Source organism: Xiphophorus couchianus, chromosome 24 (assembly GCF_001444195.1).
Source record: "Xiphophorus couchianus chromosome 24, X_couchianus-1.0, whole genome shotgun sequence".
Taxonomy (NCBI): Eukaryota; Metazoa; Chordata; class Actinopteri; order Cyprinodontiformes; family Poeciliidae; genus Xiphophorus; species Xiphophorus couchianus.
The window spans coordinates 11631242-11652635 of NC_040251.1; the positions used below are offsets into that span (position 1 = coordinate 11631242).

The 21394-nt window shown below is 36.9% G+C and overlaps 1 protein-coding gene across 1 annotated transcript; it reads left to right on the plus strand.

The window, feature by feature from the left end:
- The first annotated feature begins 612 nt into the window (after positions 1-612).
- On the plus strand, positions 613-21293 carry ankrd52a (ankyrin repeat domain 52a). Its single transcript, XM_028011374.1, has 28 exons — positions 613-824; positions 1489-1572; positions 1668-1746; positions 1971-2041; positions 3186-3386; positions 3485-3572; positions 4384-4526; positions 5270-5482; positions 6407-6485; positions 6578-6692; positions 6786-6868; positions 6956-7073; positions 7152-7220; positions 7324-7464; positions 7640-7702; positions 7799-7910; positions 8887-8958; positions 9034-9235; positions 9319-9406; positions 10065-10182; positions 11120-11339; positions 11421-11508; positions 12114-12197; positions 12367-12512; positions 13302-13384; positions 13561-13643; positions 14405-14496; positions 15427-21293. The coding sequence occupies exons 1-28, from the start codon at positions 798-800 to the stop codon at positions 15696-15698; spliced, it is 3234 nt and encodes a 1077-aa protein (XP_027867175.1). The 5' UTR covers positions 613-797; the 3' UTR covers positions 15699-21293.
- The last annotated feature ends 101 nt before the right edge of the window (positions 21294-21394 follow it).

Genomic DNA, 21394 nt, shown 5'->3' on the forward strand with positions numbered 1-21394 from the left:
ACCAGAAGTTTTACTGTGATTTAAATTGTAGGTTTTTGTGTCTTTTAATAAAAACCTGTTCTATCTTGTGAATTGTATAGTAAGGTGCTTTGGTTTTTCTGCTTACATGCCATCGGAAAAAGGATGGAAATTAGCTATTGTGCTAATTCCTGCATATCTCCACTGCCATGAGTAATGGTAAGCCAATGTGGACTGTCCTAGTGAAATGAATTAAATTAAATTATATTAAATTAAGCTGATGACACTCTTGCATTTTTAAATCATCTGCAAAATCTATCTATCTATCTATCTATCTATCTATCTATCTATCTATCTATCTATCTATCTATCTATCTATCTATCTATCTATCTATCTATCTATCTATCTATCTATCTATTACATATTTAGTTTTTAGTTTGTATAATGCCCTTCTACCATTAAATTAACAAAAACATTGGCATTAAAAGCGATCATTTAAAACTGAGTCTTTTACTTATGGCTTTTATGTTCTCTAAAATCTCTAAGGTCTCGTTTGACCTTCAGGATAATTGTTTTACTCGTGGTTATAAATGTTGTATCCTTCACCGCCACTAGGTGTAGACATTTCACCCCCGAAAGCAGAAAGCGGACCAGCGCCATCGTCAGACCAGACGCTGAATACAGACAACAACAGTGACAGACCGAGAGAGAAAGACCGCTTTTCTTTTTTTGCTTTCAGTTATGGGTGTAGTCTGAGCGGTGGAAATTGTAATTGCACTGCAGCTTTACCTCGAAGTTTAATCCTCATGAAGGAGCTCCGTCCTGGCTGAGTTGGGAGATGGGAGTACTTAACATCGCAGACCAGGTACGCTGAAAGGAAAGCCCTCCGTGTTTGTGTTTTGGCGCAGTCTATTTGCTGGAAGGAACCTGCTGTAGTGCGCAACATGCTACGTATTCGCCGAACCGCTTGAAATACTACTGTTGCTCATCGTTATTGCGTGCATATTTTTGTTGGTTTAATAATTAGGAGGACAGAATTTCATGTATTTTTGATGTGCGGTATCGTTTTTGTGGTCGGAAGCATAGCCTCGACCGTAGTCTGGGCCAGAGCCAGATCCGTAGCTGCATTAGTTAGCTCGAGCCTTTTAGCTAACTGACGTAAGAACTGAAGGCTGGGGCCTGTAGGCCTCAGCTAGGGCTTGGTCTAACTGCTGGAAAGAAAATAATGAAAAAACGGGAGAAAATCAGCCCCATATTTAAATAATTGTAATAAACATTTGAAGACATAATATACCTTCATGCCAATATTTTTATGCATTTGCTACCCCAAAAATATTTATATTTTTACCAACTATTTGAGCGGCTCAAATAGACCATAAAGAGCGGTACGAGAGATGGGCATATTTCGAGTAATCGATCTGGATTAGTGTTAAGGTTTTGTTCTCTTTTGGTTTTAAATTATTGTTTTTATTATTATTATTGTTATTGCGTAGTTTTATTTGTAACTCCGGGGTGTTTGTGTTTTTCAGCCTCCTCTGGTCCAGGCCATCTTCAGTCGTAATACTGAAGAAGTTCAACTGTTATTGCACAGAAAGGAAGATGTCAATGCACTGGTATGTGACAAGTACATTGAGTTTTGATGCGGATCATACTGGATGGAATGGAAATTGGAGTCCTAATGCTTCACGTATTGTGTGTGTTTTAATAGGACCATGAGCGCCGCACACCACTTCATGCTGCTGCCTGTGTGGGTGATGTCCATATTATGGACCTCCTCATTGAATCAGGTGACTCCGCTACATTTATTGCAGATTAAAGTCGGTACCTTTTATGGTCCAACATGATGCATGCTCCATAAGACTGAATCCCATCTCTAAGGGGGAGTGGAACAGTCAGCAAAATAAATCTTGTGTCTGTTTTTATAGCTAAAACAATAAAATATACATAGAAGAGGATTTTGTTTGCAGATTTTTGTGGACCTATACTGAAAATGGAAATGTATATCTTTCAGGTGCCAGTGTAAATGCTAAAGACAACGTTTGGTTGACCCCGTTGCACAGGGCAGCTGCTTCAAGGAATGAAGTAGGTGTCTATTTTAAGGAGTCTGTCATTTCTATCTAATTATTTTTATATTTGAATTTCTTTTGTGTCCAACCACAGTTATGTATGTTGAATGTTTTAATTCTAGTTTTAAATCCAGGACAATTGGACAGAAATTTAAAACAAAAATGTGTAACATGATCTTATAGCTTATTTAAAACAGAAAAGGAACAATTTTCATCACTAAAATAAAGAACATTTTGATTAATGTACTGCTGTACAGTTATAATAATATTGCCTACAATGTATTTTTTAATTTTATAAGCAGAAGTAGGAAATGTAGAACAAATGTTTTAAATTTATCCGTGGTTTTGAAGTGTTTGTTGCACAGAATGTATTTGTTTTTGTTGTTTTTATATTGTCAACACCATAGGCTAATATTACTTCGCTCATTAGTTGGGCTATGTGCTCAAGTAGCCAGTCTGCTGTCAGCTTAATTTAATTCATTTCATCAGGACAGTGCATATTGATCAACGTTACCAGAATTAATGGCGGTGTAAGTATGCAGGCATTAGCACAATAGCTAAGTTTCAAGTAAGCAGAAAAAGCGAAACTCTTCACTGTGCATTTACTAGGACAGAAAAAATAACAACAAAAGAAAACATTTACACTAGAAATAATTAACCAACAGACAGAAACAGTATAAAAACAAGATACAAGACTCTCAGATATAGACTTTCAACCAATGCTTGAGTTTCTTTTTTTAAAAAGAAATTGTGTAGTTTTAATAGTCTCTCACTGCTTGCCAGTTACAGCTTTTAAAATGTTGTTCATACAATAAAATTGATGGGGAACACTACTTGAGTTTCTACATTGCGGTTGTTCATTTGTCCAACAAAAAATATGTTAAAATGGTTATACATTTATTTCTTACAAAAGGGGAAAATTTAGTTTTCCAGCAGCGTGTAGCAATATGTGGGCGAGGGGCAGGACTCATTAGTTTTTGCAACTGTAGAGCCAGACATAATTTCTGGATCTTCCTCTCGCCTGTCATAAAAAAAACAACTTTAAAATGTTGTTGTGATAGAATGGAAGACTTGATGGTTTTTAAACAAAGTGTACATATTTACACCCTAATGCTTTAATTAAAACTCTTAACTTTTGGTGGTGGCTTCCGTCTCTCCAGAGAGCAGTGGGTCTTCTGCTGAGGCGCGGAGCCGAGGCAAACACGCGAGACAAGTTCTGGCAGACGCCGCTGCATGTGGCTGCTGCCAACCGTGCCACGCGCTGCGCAGAGTCTCTGCTGACCCAGCTGAGCAACCTGAACATGGCAGATCGCACCGGTCGGACTGCCCTGCACCATGCGGCTCAGAGTGGTTTCCAAGAGGTGAGGCTGCAAGGATTAACCATTTAACGTGTAGAGATGACTATAAAGTTAATTTCTGCTTGTTTTTTTTGTTTCGTTTTGTTTTAATTGTTGAACAGATGGTGAAGCTGCTGCTGAACAAAGGAGCCAACCTGAGTGCCATTGATAAGAAGGAGAGGCAACCTGTTCATTGTGCTGCTTATTTGGGTAAACAAGTTTCTATTTCATGTTTGGCTGAAACGATTAATTGTGACTAATCAATTATTTTTAAATAATCATCAACTAATTTAGTAATCAAGTAATTGTTAAATATACAGACTCAACAGAAGGAACAACATATTCAGAGAAGCAATTAAGCCAAAAATGTACAATAATTAAACACATTTTGTATTTAAGATTTAAAAAAATACTTTTTCTGTAAATATGTTCTTTGCAGTTTTAGGTTCACCTGGTTCAAATTCTATAAAAAAAAAAAAAACTGAAAGGTAAAAAGAACATCTGCAACTAAGCACCTTTTTCTATCTAGTTATTAATGGATTGATCCAAAACATAATCAACAAATTATCCCAACGCTGTGTTTTAAATGAAGCAGAAAGCGCTGAGCTTTTCACATGTTCATGTTAGAAGTACAGTATATTTAGCTTCTGATTCATTATTTGCTACAAATGATCAAGCAAAGACTTAAAGAATGCTCAGTTTTTGCATTTTAGGCACTAAAAGGTTTTCTTGTATATAAAAAAAAATTAATTATTTGTTTGTTCGCATTAATGCAGACCTAATTACTTGCCAGTACTACAAATCAGCTGTTTAAAAAAAAAAAATTTTTAGGCAGGAATTAAAACTGTAGAAGTAAAATTTGTCCAAATAAAGCACAGTAACGTTAGTAAGTGTGTTCAATGTGAGAATGTAAGACACAACACTACATATGTTAACCAAACATTTTCTCCAGACATTTCTAACTCTGGACACTAAACTGTAGATCAAATCTTACATTGAAATGTTTTTTGTGATTTTGCAGGACATTTAGAGGTTGTGAAGATGCTGGTATCCCGTGGTGCTGACAAAGGCTGCAAGGATAAGCTGGGTTATACACCTCTCCATGCTGCTGCTGCGAGTGGTCACATCGAAATTGTAAAGTACCTTCTGAGGATGGGAGCAGAGGTGAGAGGTCATGTTTTTATGTTTGCATCACTGCTGTCTAGGTTTAAAACGATTAATCATGTTGATTCGATCATCGTCAACTAATTTAATAATCAATTAATCGCTAACTGGAGTATACAGATTCAAAAATCTAGCAATTTGTTGAAAGAGCAACATACTCAGAACAATAATGAAACCAAAACTGTACAAAGGATATAAACATTTTTCATTTAAGAAAAAAAAATCCTACTTTGTCTGTGAATATGTTCAAACCAAAACTCTTTAAGTGACTTAGTGGTAGCTTAATTTAGTTAAAAAATCATATTAATCAACTTTTGCTTTGAAATTATTAATCGGTTAATTAAGTTTTTCACATGTTGATGTTAGAAGTATTTTTTAGCATCCTTTTAATGATCAAGAAATGTATGCTGTTATTGCATTTAAGGCAATAAATTGTTTACTTTCTTATTTAAAACAGGATTTAATTATTTGTTGTTCTGTAGGACATTATATTGAAATTATTTGATGAAAAACTGAATGAAAAATCTTGAGACTGCCAGTTTTTAAAATCCAACAAATTGTCAGAATAATCAGTAGATTAATCAAATAGTTGTCAGAATAATTGATTATTTACTAATTAAAATAATCGTAAGTTGCAGCCCTGCCAGTGTTTATGGCTTTAATGAGTCAGTTTACCTCTTTTTAAATGTTTTTATAGAATTTTTTTAATAAAGTGTGATGTTTCGGTTGTGTTTCATTGTCAGATCGATGAGCCCAATGGCTTCGGAAACACTGCGCTTCACGTGGCTTGCTACATGGGACAGGAAGCTGTGGCGACTGAGCTGGTGAACCACGGCGCTAATGTTAACCAGCCCAACAAGTGTGGCTTCACCCCTCTGCACCTGGCTGCCGTCTCCACCAATGGTGCCCTGTGTTTGGAGTTGCTGGTCAACAATGGGGCTGATGTCAACCAGCAGGTAAGAAAAGAGCAGTGTTCACCGTGTTGTGATGCAGATTAACGCCACAAAACAACTTGGAGCCAAACTCGGAGCGTAATGAGAGCTTGTGACGCTCTCATTACTGCATCACAAGCTCTCATTTTGAAGTATTTTATTTATAATGCACCATTAGGCCTGCCACAATAACAAATTTTGCAGAGCGATTAATTGTCTCAAAAATTATTGCGATAAATGATAATGTTTTTGAACTGATGTAATGGTAATGACATAACAATGCAAGCACATCCTGCTAAAAATAAATACACTTTATTTTCAAAAGAACACGTAACACTGGAACTGGTAAACAAAATAAACAAAACAACCAAAAATAAATTGGACTCTCAGTCTCTGTTAACAGAAAATGCATTTGAATTAAAACCAAACACAACATAAAATCAAAGTGGAAATAAAAACTACATTCAACCAAAAGAGTACAGATTACAAAGTCTGTATACTATATTGCCCTTCAATAATTGGTAGATTTAGATAGAGTAGATGGGTATATCCGACTACCTGATGCAATCGTTCACTCCTCCCTTACGCTAAGGAAATGAAGAAGGGCAGGGTCAGTGGAGGTCACCGAATTTGAGCCTTTTTTCATCCAGTGTCATCAATAGAAAGAGAAAAGGGCAGGAAGAAACGATAAAGCCGATAAATTAAAATGAGGTCGATAACTTTCATTCATCATGCGATTAATTGATTTGTTTATTGCAACAGGCCTATACACCATCGTACATTTGCCACTGCAGGGGACTGATGACAAGCCTTTCATTTGATTCAGGAGTGTTATTACAGAAGGGATGGATCCAAAACTTGGGCAGCCCTGCAGTAGATGTATTTTGAAACTATACTAGCTTTGTGTGAACATTTTTGTGAAAATAATTTTTTTCTTACTTTCATCAGAGCAAAGAAGGGAAGAGCCCCCTGCACATGGCAGCCATTCACGGACGCTTCACACGCTCTCAGATCCTCATCCAAAACGGTAATTAGTACTTTTTTTTTTTCCTTTTCATTTTGTTCTCTGCTCTGAATGTGTATTTAATTCTCTTTCCCTCTTCTTTGCGTTTCTATCAGGTGGGGAAATTGACTGTGTGGATAAATATGGCAATACCCCCCTCCACGTTGCTGCTAAGTACGGCCATGAACTGCTGATCAGCACTCTGATGACCAACGGAGCAGACACAGCCAGGTAGAGGCGAAAATCTCACAGCTTTAACTTTTAGAAAACAGACTTTTATTGATTTATTTGGTGTTCAGCATCTAATGCAGCTTTGTTTCTCAGACGTGGGATCCATGGAATGTTCCCCTTGCACTTAGCTGTGCTGTACGGGTTTTCAGACTGTTGTCGCAAGTTACTCTCCTCAGGTTTGTTTTCTAAATAAATCCACTCTGATTCACACACTTGTTTAATTCTTTATGTCTATGTGAGTAATTTTGTTAATGTCCCTTCAGGTCAGCTGTATAGTATAGTTTCATCTATGAGTAAAGAGCATGTGCTATCGGCTGGGTTTGACATTAACACCCCTGACAACTTTGGGAGGACCTGTCTACACGCTGCTGCCTCTGGAGGGTAAATAGCACAACTTTTATGCCCTTTTTTATTTACCAAAGACATGCATTTTTCTTTAATAAACATATCTTTTTACAGAAATGTTGAATGTCTGAACTTGCTCTTAAGTAGCGGTACTGACTTGAACAAGAGAGACATAATGGGAAGGTGAGTTCTACATGTTGTTGTCTGAACATTTTATCAGTTAAATTCAGAAATTACGGTATAATTCGATGTGATTGTCTAATTTCACCTGGCATGTGCCCTGTAGGACACCGTTGCACTATGCGGCTGCTAATGGGAGGTACCAGTGCACCGTGGCTCTGGTGAATGCTGGCGCCGAGGTAAACGAGCAAGACCAGACTGGCTGCACTCCCCTGCACTACTCTGCTGCATCCCAAGCCTTCAGCAGGTGAGAAGCGTGTTTAGATTTTAAATTCAAAACAAAACAAATAAAAAAACATTAATACGCTGCATTAAGCTAGATAAAGGGTGTTCAAAGTGTGACCCGGGGGCCATTTGCAGCCCCTGGACTGCTTCTGTCCAGGAGCAAATATTCACAGATCTGTTTATTATTGATTTGTCAGAACTGATCGCCAATTTTCTGGGAACCATCAAAATACTGAGGATGAGACGAAAGAGTCCTACTTGTGAGTTTTTCTTATCTTCGAATAAATTTAATAATTGGATAATTATATATAATCAGCAACTCATTGAGTTTTGCTCTTTGGTGCCTTTTGCAACAGTTGCTTGGAGCATCTTCTAGACAATGGTGCTGATCCATCTATGGTCAACTCTAAAGGTTACAGTGCTGTTCACTATGCAGCTTACCATGGCAACAAGCAGAACCTGGAGCTGGTGAGTTTTCTGACGAGCACCAATGTTTTTATTATCCATCCTCACTGCTAGGATTGTCACCCAAGTGTGTTTTTTTCTTAATCTTGTTCACCTTAACACTGCAAAGACATAAAATCTTACCAAGTATTTTTGTAAACATTCCAGTGCAAAAAACACTTGGTACACTTGAAATAAGACAAAACTAACTTGCAAGCAACTTTTCAGAAAAATATAAGAGCTTGTTTTAAGCTAAGATTTTTTGAATATTGATAAAAAATTGCTACTTCCACCGGTAGATTTTTTAAATTCTTTTTCTTAAACTTTGGAAAAACATCTTGCTATAACAGAATGTCTGCACATCCTAAAAAGTATTAAATTCATCTAAAATGTGTTAAATTTATACATAGCTATAAGAAATATTTTTTTAATAAAAAACGTTTTTTTAGTTAAGTTTAAATTAAAAAAATTAATTTTCAAATTCATATAAATTTAATCTAATACAAATTTAAGGCATTAAATTATAATTTAAGGCTGAATAATCTAATTTTGTTTGTAAATATTCCTTAAATTTAGTCATGACATGACTATTTAATCCCATATATGTATATTTATTTTTTCGCTCACTGTTCTGTCAGGCTAAAGTTTGAGCCGTGGTCAGACATTTTTATTGCATTCTGCCTGCGACTCAAAGCGGTAACATTGAAAAGGTCTCAAAATCTAAATTTTACTCGTTGAAAAGTGCAGATATAAAAGTGATAAGATCTGCCAATGAAACCAGTACTTTTTCTTCCATATTGAAGAAGCTTGTACATCTTGCTGAAAAGTTATTTGTAAGTTTTGGTCGTATTTAAAGTGTGCTGTGATATTTGCAAAAATATATAGTGAGAGTCTGTATTTTTGCAATGAAATTACTAATTGCTTAAAGCTTTAACTCACTCTAATTCATTTACATGCCTGATTTCTTCTGTAGTAAACTTGCATTTTCTTACTTTTCCAGCTCTTGGAGATGTCCTTTAATGCACTTGGAGACATAGAGAGCAGCATTCCAGTCAGTCCTCTTCATCTCGCTGTGAGCGTCACACAAACCTCTGCTTGTTAATCTTGACTAAATGCAAAGTGGAGACTAATTCTGCTCCTCCTGCAGGCTGATCGGGGCCACTGGCAGGCCCTGCGTGTGCTCACAGAGACGGCAGCCTATGTGGACATGCAGGATGCTGCCGGCCGCTCTGTGCTCTACCTGGCGGCGCAGAAAGGCTACGCTCGCTGCGTGGAGGTGCTTTTAGCTCAGGGGGCCTCCTGTTTGCTCAACGACAACCATCTCATGTGGACTCCGATTCATGTTGCAGGTATTGTAGCCAAAGCGGAAAGCCTTCTCTAGCAATGTGGCTGGTTTGTTTTAAATTTTTAATTTGTCTTTTCTGTAAACCAGCTGCAAATGGTCACTCGGACTGCCTGCGCATGATGATTGACTATGGGGAGGAGGGAGATCTCATCAATGTCACGGACAAATTTGGCCAGTGAGTTGTTTTCCTTTCAAATGTAGAATCTACAAACCGTTTCTTTGTGTATTTGAAACATGTCTGTAATACTCTAAACTAATTTTTCTCTTTGTGAAACAAGTTTCTACTTCTTTCTGCTTCTTTTAGTTGTTAATTGAATTGTTCATATTAATTGAGTGATTAAAAATTAGATGAAATTACATCAATGCAATACAATCATGTAAAAAAGGTGATGTCACAAAATTTCTGTCTAATCTTTAGTTTATCTGTAAAAGTAAAAGCTGGAAAATTAAGAAGCAAGGAATTACATTTCTATTTGTTAAACAAAACGACATCACAAATGAAATTCCTTTAGATGAAAAAAATAAATTGGGACACCCGAATGGCTAATTCTTTGGTTGAATATCTCGGCTTTGACTAGGCCATTTGTGTCGTTCTTTATTATATTCACTGGGGGAATCCCAATTTGTATGTTTGTTTGTTTTTTTCTTTTAACAGGGCAAACGTTCATCATCTGCACTTTATGTGATAGACACATTTGTATTTTTGTCCATTTTAATTGGGAAAATACAAATAATTTATTTCTCACCCAAAGTGTGTGTCTTTATGTTGAATAGAAAGCTTTAAAAGATGCTTTATTTAATTTTAGCTTTATTGTTCATTTTGTCTCCATCAGAACCCCTTTAATGCTCTCTGTTCTGGGAGGGCACACTGACTGTGTCCACTTCCTGCTGGAGAAAAGTGCTCTACCGGACGCTAAGGACAAGAGAGGACACACGGCTTTGCACAGAGGGGTAAATTTTAAACACCCAATTATTGAACCACAGTATAAACAGAAAAACCACTTGATTGACAATAAGGATTAATTTGTACAGTGAAGGTTGACTTTGGTTTGTTGCAGCAGGGTTAGTTGTCAGGACTCTTTGGCAGTAAAATGGTGACTAACAAAAATGTTCTGGTGGTCATAATGTTCTGTCTAATCAGCAGATATCGGTAGAGTACAGAAAAATTGTACTCAAGTAAGAGTAGCACAATTCAATATATTTTACTCAAGAAAAAGTAAAAAATAACTGTCTAAGAAATGACTCAAATAAGAGTAAAAAGTATTTGGTGAAAAGTACTGAGTAACTGATCAAATAATCAATTATTTAATATTTAAAAAATACATCATGAGGTAGACCAAAATATAAAGTTATGGGGAATTTTAAAAAAATGTTTAGGACCAAAATGACAATAGTTCGTATAAGTAACAAAAAAAAAGCTAAATCAGGCACACACACAAAAAAAAATCAGTTTCTTTCAATTAAAAAAAACTTATGAAACTTTAACAAAAACTGCAGGTGTGTGTCTGTGTCTGGGAGAATCTTTTTTTAAAACATGTTTGTTTTTTCATTCAGTGGGTAGAAAATCCAGAAATTTTACTCAGGTAAGAGTGGAGATACTTCATCATAAAATTACTCAAACGTAAAAAGTACTCCTTTCGTTACTCAAGTAAATGTAACTAGTTACTGCCTACTTCTGCTAATCAGTGTGAATGAAAAGGAAAAATAATCTGATTGTTTGACGCCCAGTTCTATTTTAAATTGCGCTCAAGTTAAAATAAAAACTACAGTTTTTCACCTACTCAAGAGAACAGATCCAGCAGCCAGTACAGTCTCTTTCGCCCAGCATAAATGCAAAAAAACCCCCACAATTCAATGCAGTTTTTTTTATTTGTTTGTATTTACATAGGCAGTGTTGGGACATGATGACTGTGTAGCAGCTCTGCTGGAGTGCAAAGCTTCTCCGTTATGTCGGGACGCCCAGGGTAGGACACCGCTGCACTATGCTGCCTCCAGAGGCCACACAGAGATACTGGCCAGTCTGGTACAGGTCACCATGGCAACTGACCCACAGGACAAACTGCTGGACAACAAACAATACACGCCGATACACTGGGCTGCTTACAAAGGTTTGCTCGGCTTCATGAGTGGAGAGTCTAAATACTGATGGTGCCGTTATTAAATCTGTGCCGATGTGTTTCTGTTCTCAGGGCATGAAGACTGTTTGGAGGTTTTACTTGAATTTAAAACATTTATTCATGAAGAGGGAGACTCGTTCACTCCCCTGCACTGTGCTCTGTGAGTATTAATGTTGCATATTCTTATGTTGGGTGCCAAACTTCTACACTGGACCAAATTTCAAAACTGTTTCTAGACTGCAAAACAATTAAAATGTGATCAATAGATGAATACCTTTGGGATATACTTGTACAAAAAAATTAACAATGCAAAAGAACAACTATGATAGTAGTAGATTTTTACAAAATGGATAAAATAACCTTTACAGTCAATTTAAAGATAAACTTATTTCAAACACTGAAAAAAAGGGGGAAAAATGTCAACAAATATGTGGCGGAATAATTTAGAATGAACAAGAATAAAACATTTAGGAAAGATGCCACTTGATTTCTAGTTTGTATTTTTATTACAAAGATTCATTGACTCATGTTGATCAATAGTCACACATAATGCTACACTTGTTACAGTTCATTTTGTTTCTTTTTACGTGCTTCATTTCTGTTTTTACAAACAAAAACCTGACAGACACCAAAGAAAAAAAGAGCTATGTGCAAAATGATGCGGGTTGTAGAATGTGAAGTTTGTTTTTTTGCTTCAGTTATATTTACAATTCTGTGTCTATTTAATTTACCGTGATAAGTAAATAAATGACTTGTTGTTTGTAGGATGAATGGCCACAGCGGCGCTGCAGAGAGGCTGCTGGAATCTGCCAGGGTCCACATGATTAACACCCGAGACGCCAAAGGAAGGTTGGTGGACTCAAGACTGATTTGGAAAGATTTACACATTTCCACCAGCTTGGATCAGGAACATCTTACCATCACCACATACATAAAACATCTTTGATCCTGAGATGCTACGTATTACTTTACTCAGGATCTTCATAATTGATCGTTTTGTTTCTGCGTGTTCCTGTAGGACCCCGCTGCATGCAGCTGCGTTCGCTGAGGATGTGGCAGGACTTCAGCTGGTGCTTCGCCACGGCGCAGAGATCAATGCCGTGGATACGAGTGGACGCTCTGCTCTGATGGTTGCTGCTGACAGGGGACTCAGCGGCACTGTGGGTGAGTCTGAACCCTGGTCTCTGTTCTAATGTAGAGTCTATTATTTTCCCAAAAATAGCTTTTTTGTTTGTTTTTATTTTTAAAAATTCAAATTTTGTCCATTGTGCAAAGTAAAATAGAAACCCAGTTGTGTCATCTACACCAAAAATAAGTAAGAAAAACACCCTATATTTTACAAATTTAAAAATGCTTGAATATTCAGAATCCAGATTGTCAGTGTTCCTAAAACAATCTGTTTCTAATTCACCTTTTTAGATCAAATATAAAAACAGACTAACTTGAAAGTCACTTGTTTTTATTAACTGTATGCATTAAGAGTTATCAAAGACTTTTCACACAGTTCAATATGATTGAAGCCAGATACATATAGTATTAATTTAGACTTCTGAAGAGTCTTGAGGCAGAAAAAACAGAGAAAACCGGTCCAAGCTGAGAATGCATTCATCAATTAAAAAATAACTAAGATGCTGACCACAAGTTTTGATGTTGTTGGACTTTTATAGTCTGATTAGTTTTGCCTCAACATTCTTAAGATTTAGCTGTTTATTTTTAACATGAAATAATGCTATTGTTGACTTAAAAATCTGGAAAGTGGAAATTAAACCTTAATGCCTCCTTTCTTTAGGGTCACACTGTATGTTAGATGTGTGTCTACTATGATACAGCATCATAAAAATAATTTTCCAACCAATTAAATGTTGCATAATCCTGCTGCAAACAAACATAATAAATTTAACCCACCTGTATAGCTGCTGTTTGGGTGCCAATGTGTGTTTTGTTGTTGCTCAGCCATCCTCCTCCACCGAGCGAAGGCCGACCTGACACTGCTGGATGAGAACAGGAACACTGCCCTGCACCTGGCCTGCAGCAAGGTACACACTCTTACCTACACAATAGTTAACACATTTATTAGCAGCACTAGCATCCTGCTAATTATAAAACAACTCGAGCAAATATTGCTTTTAAGGTGAATTGTTCTGGAAACAGATGATGGTTCCACACAGTTTTCAGTGATCATTTTTTTTACACTTTGTTGTTTTTCCTTCAGGCCCATGAGATGTGCGCTCTGCTGATTCTGGGAGAGATCCACAATCCCACTCTGATAAATGCCACCAACAGTGCACTGCAAATGTAAGAACTTATGAACTATTACATAAAATACAGCACACCATGTTCATATTTGTAGATTTTTCTGTGTTACATGACTCAAAATAACTCTGCTTATTTGCATATTTTTTTGTGTGTGAAGTCCATTCTAAGATATTCAAAATAAAATACAGATTTGGAAGCTCTGATCAAGGTGAAATGCTACTAAGCAGTTTCTGTAAAAGTGACAAATGAGAAGTATTGAAGAGACTTGTGTTAAATTTTATTGTTACACCAACTACTTCAAAATAACTGACCTTTATCAGACAAGATCACACTAAATTGTGATGTGGCTTGAATAGCAGCTACAGTTTATAGTTTGTAGCAATGATTGCAGTTAAAATGATCAGCCTGAATCTGATTTAGACTCAATTGTAACTGTGCAGAAGGAAAAATGGCAATTCTTCTTTATGGTTGACATTTCTCATCTACCCAAAAATGTCTTGATTATTCAAATTAATTTTAATTAAAATTATGCAGCTAAGAACATTTTACTCACCAATAAATGTGTTTGTATGCCTGATTCCTGCTCCGGTCTGTAAATTTTACCATTTAAAACTGGAAGTTTGTCCATCTAAGTCAATATGCTCTTAATAATTTGTCATTAAGAGCATATTGACTTAAATGTTGTAGAAGTATTGCCAAAAACTCTTATTTAAAACCATCTCAGCTCTTTTATTAGCTGTCCCTTTGCAGTGAAGCTTTCAGTCTGAGCTGCCATTGTTTTTGTTTCTGGTCTTGTGCAGGCCCCTCCATCTTGCAGCTCGTAACGGCCTGGCTACGGTGGTGCAGGCACTGCTGAGTAGAGGAGCTACGGTGCTGGCTGTGGATGAGGAAGGTGAGAAACTTCACATCTTCTATGGTGCTGGTTCATTCCTTCCTTTTCCTGTTTTTTATATATTTATCAGGGAACATTAAGATGATGTAGGAAGAATATTGTAGCCTATCTGATATAGGGCAAGTTTAGGGCTGCAACTAATTATTATTTTAGTCATCAATTAATCGCATAAAGAAATTGGCATATTCTAAATAATTTTCATTTAGCCACTTAAAATGTACATCATACAGCATTAGGAGAACTTTAACAAATACTAACAAATAATTCAGTTCTGTTTCAAATAAGAAAAGAAACATTTATTCCTTTTAGGTATCACTTTATTTATCAGTTATTGTGAAGGATGCATCTGCAACTAAAAAAATACTTAAAATATCAACATGTGAAAAGCTCAACGCTTTCTTCTAACTTAATATCATTACAGTGCAAGAATAATCAGTTGATTCTTTTTTTTTTGAATAACAGATTAATTGCAAAAGATGCTTAATAGGAGATTTTTTTTTTTTTTTACAGAATTTGAATCAGATGGAGCTAAAACTGCAATTTGAGGAGTTTCAACAAAAAAAAATTTTTGTTAGTTTTTTTGTTCTTGGATGCAAAATCTATTTGTTGTGCAGTTTAGACTAAGTTACTGCTCTAAATATGTTCTTTCAACAATTTGCCTTCTTTTCATGCTGTATAGTAACTAACAATTAAGCAGTTACTAAATTAGTGGACAATTATTTCACTAATCGATTAATCCAAATGATTGTTTCAGCAAGGCATTGTTTTTTAACAGCTTATGACATAAACGAATTTGCGTTTATTTAATAGAAAATGTAGTATTTTATTTATTTTTTTTACATTAGCGGAATATTGACAACGTTTTTGCACATATTTATAATGGAAATGCAGTTATTGGGATTTTCTCACGCTGATTTTTCTGCCAATCAGGCCACACCCCGGCTCTGGCCTGTGCGCCCAACAAGGACGTGGCTGACTGCCTGGCTCTGATCCTATCTACCATGAAGCCTTTCCCTCAGCGGGACCCTTCCTCCTGCTCCTCCTCCTCGCCCACCGTCTCCTCCTCTGCGGGTCTCAACTTGCTGAAGCACTGCGGCATCACCGCCGCCTGCTCCTCTCTGCCCAGCAACGGCCTCCACAACGGCTTCGTCAAAGACCGCCACGGTGCACCGGTGGGCCTGGACGGGTGTCTGTCTGAGTGAACTCAGCCAGCTGCTGTCAACATCACCACCACCAGGGGGCGACTACCTTAAACATGGTCAAGAGGACCAGAAGAGCACCCACCCACATGTCTGTTTTCTCTGTATGTACGTGTTCGTGCGTCTGTGCGTGCGTGAGCGTTTGGTCTTCTCTTGAGGTGCAGTCAAACCTATTATGCAATTAGATCCCATTCCTCCGTCTCCTGGTAGTGCTTAATGCAAAGAAGCAGATCACTCTACAAGGTCACCACGACGAGACATTTACTACGAACTAGCAATCTGGCCATCTCTAAATTATTTTACCCTTTAAAGCCCTGCTGACGTCATTATACAGCCAACTTCTCAGAGCATGGCGGTATCTTCACCAACTGTCCTTTTTCTCCATATCATTCAGTAGAGAAGTCATATCATGTTTAACCAGAAAGGTGACCTTGTAGAGGGTCGTACAGCCTTCCCAAAAGAATGATCAAAGAGTTTTTGAGCCTTTTTTTTTATTATTAAATTGTCTACTAGCCTAGATTTTTATGAAGGAACCACACAAGGGAAAGTCAAAGTTCTTGCGTAAGAGTGCAATGCTTTTTGTACTACAGTACAATCTGAAATTTGGGGAAAAAGGGTCATAAAGTTGTTAAATCCTTAGCTTACTCTAAACGTATGGCCTAGAATTGTTTGGCATTTTAAGATGATTTGGTAAATGCTGCTGAATTCATTAGCATGTCTCCTTCCAAAGGAGAGCCATTCTGGGGTCGGGCTGAAACATCCCTACGTACCGCGTGCCGACCCCACTTTTTGTTTTTGTTTTTAAAGATGCTAAATAAGTGTTTGTTAAGCTAGAATGTTTCTAAGCATATAAGTTATGACCAAAGTTGATCAACACTACTATGGCTATAAATTATTTATTTGAGATGAACTGTACTGTATAGAGAAAGACAATAGATCTCGATATACCTCGTCAACTCGTTTAGCAGCTGCTTCATCTTCACCCAGGGTCCGTAGGCCTAACGTTCTCTTCTTCTTTTGTTTTTTTTTGTTTGTTTTCGTAGGACTTAGAGAACTGCTGTAGGATAGTGACTGACTGAGGCCTTGTTTATTTCTAGATGAAGGCTTTACTAGTAATATCTGCCAACAACACCTCATCGAAGCATCTTATATCTGAGCACATAAATGAACAAGCCATTTCAATTTATTTCCCATCTCTTTAACAGTGTTTTCCAGAGAATATTTCACAATTTGAATGGCCTGATTACTGAAAGAGAGCAATCAGTCTTGTTTTTAGGCACTAATATTATTTTCCTTTTGTTTTTTTTGGTGCGTGTGTCTTTAAATTTTGAGCTGGCCGTTGATGTTTAAGCTCTCGCTAACGGAGTATTTTGTGGAGCTTGTGAAGTTGTCTTAAGAATCTACATCGCAGCTTCTTAGTGGTGAACTGATCTGTTTAAACAAATATTGTCTCTTTTTCTTTTGAACTATTATAATTATTGGGCGGTTTCCAAGCAATATTTTCTTTTTTGCCTTTTTGTTGAGCGTTAATAAATAGACAATCACTGTCACAAGGGCTTTTGTTTCCCTAGAATGTGTTTTGATTTCTTTTTCATTTTTTTAAATTTACCTGAAGACTAAACGAATGGCTCTGTGCGTGCCAGGCATTTTACTGTCAGTGTCAACTTAAATGCACTGGATTGCCTTTGTGGCATCTCAAGAAATGCCTTTTGACCCATGCCTTCTACGACGCTTCATTTCAGTTGGATTGCTTGGTGGCAGAACGTAACGAGCCCTGACACTGATTATGTTGCCGCCCGTTTGATGGCAGCGGCATTTAACTACAGTTGCACCATCGGATCTAATGGGAGTTTTAAGTAGATAAATAAATAAATGCTTGGCTTATCTTTACGCTCCGGCATTGTTAGTGGAGCAGGGAGGTCGTATCCCTGCAAGAAACAAATAGGGCTAAGAAGAGAAGAAGAAGAAGTATCTCTGCTTAGGCCAATCCCTGTTTAGATTTCAGGAATAGCAGAAATCCAAATATGTGCTTTTATTTGTGTTAATTTAGTCGTCTCCTCATCCCATTTTCTGGTATTAAGCATACTAAAGATGATTGTATCAGACCACTAGAGCTGTTGGTGACTCCTAGATGTTTTATCTATGCTATTTAGTTGTGTTGAGCCATCTGACGGTGGTTAGCTTACACTGAGTCAGATGAGTTTCCTTGGTGTGATGACTTCATATCCTCTGGTGTTGAAGTGGCACAATTGCACACGTTAGTTTGACTGGATAAGAGAAGAGGACCTAGACTAGACTTTGTTGTTGAATACACTTTACAAAGGAAAAAATGCTTTCACAGCGGTGTATTAAGCTTGATTTTTGTTTCTCAAACTGACAAATATTCTTTTCAGAGCAGCAATCTCATTGAGTTAAGAGTTGTAGATTACTACTGTATTCGGCATCTATAACTGACTGAAACTGAACAAATCTGTGAAGCCCAGCCTTTTGTTCTCCTTTTGGAAAGGCGGTGATGTTAGTTGGGGCTTTTTCATCAAATTGGTTCCAGTGCTAATCTGTTGTTGGTGCTTCCTTGGCGCCAGTTGTTTCTGTTTCCAGCTCTGGTAGCGATTAACTGGTTCATTCTTTGCTCCAACTGGGATGAAAAAAACACTTTGATCAGAAGCTGGAAGTGGGGAAAAGAGAGATAAACGACCAATGATTTTACTAATTTAAAACAAAAATGGAAAGAAAAAAACACTTGACTTTCATATTAAAAGATAAACTCACTCTCTCTCATGTTTCCATTATTTATATTGAGATCCCCAGCTTAGTTTTTGAACACCAACTTATTTTCTATCTTCAGATACTGTTAATAAATGCTCCAATCGCTGTGTTTAAGAGTTAATCGCATCGCTGCTCGTGGTATTAAGAGTTAATAGATTAATCTGGTGACAATAGAGCATCTTTTTGCACAAATGGGGAAAAAATTGTTTAGTTTTTGGAGTTAAAAGCACTGATATCATCCTGGGAAATTAGAAATAAAAGTGATAAAAGGTCAGACGCACACTAGATTAAACCAACCTGTTTCTGGCTCCAGCTTTTTTGTCTTTTTTTTTTTTTGGAACCACTTTAGTGGAAAACGCCCCAGTAGTACTGCAGATAGATACATACTTTCGCTATTCTTCTCAGGATTCCTGCTAACGCAGCAGGTCGAGTTTCTTAATTCAATCAGATCTCTTATATCTAAAGTTTTTTCTGTTTTTTAAAAAATATATATATCATTTTTCTCCCCAAGATGGGATGTTCCAAAATTAAATTTTTTTAAAATCTGTAATCCTACAGCACTTAATTACGTAGTCAAGCACGCACTTTAGTACATTCAGGTTCTAAGTGTGCAAAGTAGAGCAGATGTAATGTATGTACTTATGTTTACATGCATGTGTTGCTGCTGAATACAGGAAATGTAAATGAGAAACGGTGAAGAGGAAAAAAAAAAGAAGCAAAGGCTGCAACTAAATTGTACTCCATCAATGCATTATTTAAAAAAAAAATAAAACATATAAGAATATATATATTGAATACAAAAGTGGTGCTTTTAAGCACTTGGGGACAGAGTCTGCTCCCTGCTGACTTGTGTTATCTCTTCCCATCACCCAGCCTACTGTTAACAATGCAGACTTTGGCCTAAGTCGTGTAAAGTCAGTTGAGAGATTAAACCAACACCTCAGGCAGGCGGGCAGGTTTCACTAAACACTCTCCATATCCTCTCTGCCATCTGTAGGTGCTGTCAGGCCAGCCTAGTTTTGGGCAGGGATTTTTATTTCATTTCTCGTGATGTCCTTATCTGTGTCGTAAATGGAGTCAGTCATTGACTTGTGCAATGACGCTTGATGTAATTTTTTTTCTTTTTTGTATTACAGTATTCTTATACATGCTTTTTATTTTACTTTTTGTGTACCAGTGATACCAGTGATTGTGCATGGAGCTAGGTCGCAGTTGTGACGTAGCTACTATTAAACAAATGGAGCATATTATACAATATATTTGGAGTCAGAGATGGAAAGAAAGCAATGAACGGTCCAATTGTAGCAATAGCGTGTGTGTGTAAAAGTGTGCAGCACAAATATTGCACTGCCATCCATTTTAGGCCAATTCAGTAAATCACAGCATCAATGCCAATGGAAGATTCAAATGCGGGTTAGATGTCATATTTTATCACAAATAAGGCCTGTTTGCCAAAATGTGTTGAGAGGGAGGAGAGAGGAAAGCCTCTCTGTTAAGCAGCAATGGATTTATGCATATGTTCAAGCAGTTTACAGTCTGACCATCAAATCTGAGCCATGAATTTACTGACTGAAATGAATGTAGGGTCAGTTCAGAGCACGACAGTTTTCTTTCTCCCGACTTTAAACTGTTGCTCTTCATTTGTCTTGCGTAGATATGAATATACAGGTAGCATGTAGAAATATAACTCTCTACTTATTCTAATGTATGTGTAGTAGTCTTCCTGCTTTGAAGGTCTGGATATGTTTTTTTTGTTTTGTTTAGGTTCCCCCCCGCCCCTCTCTCCCGCCTTTTAGGCGTTTATAGTTGTGTAGAATGAAGCCTAAAACCATAAAGGATAAAATTGTAGATGAATTTAACATTAACGGTCATCCATTCCATTGAGATTGCCTTACAGTACAGTGAAACAAGACGGACAAAAAAACAAAAAGGTCTACAGTAGATATGATGACACATTCTCATAAATAGCCTATATTTGACAAAATGCACCTAAGCTACACCCATTTAGTGCCATAGAAACCTTGATTTGCCTTTAGACATGAATCATATTTACTCGGTCAGTAACATATTCAGACGTAGACAGGATTCTTACAGTTTTGTGTTCGGAGCTGCATGTCTCTAAGCCAGTTATATTACTCAAAAGAAAGCTATATAAACATGTGCATGAGAAATTACTACTTAAAATACAAGTATTCTGTTGAGTTTTGGTGTATTTTATAATTGGACATTTTTTTCTCAAGTATATAGGTAGTCCCTTTAGTATTGACAAAGCAATCCATTGTTTGTGTGTTTAACAAGGTGGTTTATATTGTGTGTTACAAAGGAGAAAAAAAAAATCATTTTTGATGTCCAAAAAAAAAAAAAAAAAAGCATACTATATAAAATATAGAATTGATTTGCCTCAATGGATGTCTTGGTTTTTACTTGAAGTAAATGGCAAATTTCAATTCAACTCTGATCCACTGTTGAGCCTTTTGCCTTAAAAGCTATAACAGAAAATAAAACCTGGCAGCACCCGAGACGCTACATCTCCTGTAGTTATGCTTCTTGCTTTGATTGCTTTAAAAAAAAAAATTTGGCTACTTTTAGGTCCCGCAGATGCCACCCCGGGGGGTCGAGAAGCACACAGATAAATTGAGGTAGCACATAGCTCAAGGTTGCCATGGTACCAAGCTAGCTCTGAGAGTTTGGGATTTCGCCATATTTTCCACTGTGAATGAATGAATGACTTCAGAATTCACTTGTAAACACAATCAAACTATGGCTTCTCTGTTATCCAGAGCCAAGTGACACTGGGAATTGACGTTGTGTACCTCAAAAAAAAAAAAAAAATACTAAGACAGGAAGGATGCTTGTACAGCTATGCTAACAAAGAGTTTAAAAAAAAAAATCCTTGTACATCCGTCTTGTGGGTTGTGTAATTCTGCTTAAAC

What these genes read in the sequence shown, in the direction of transcription:
- ankrd52a (XM_028011374.1), top strand. Translation starts at nt 798, where the DNA reads ATGGGAGTACTTAACATCGCAGACCAG. An exon ending in TCAGTCCTCTTCATCTCGCT is followed by an intron (nt 8,959 to 9,033) that starts GTGAGCGTCACA and finishes CTCCTCCTGCAG; the next exon opens with GCTGATCGGGGCCACTGGCA. An exon ending in GCTGGCTGTGGATGAGGAAG is followed by an intron (nt 14,497 to 15,426) that starts GTGAGAAACTTC and finishes TCTGCCAATCAG; the next exon opens with GCCACACCCCGGCTCTGGCC.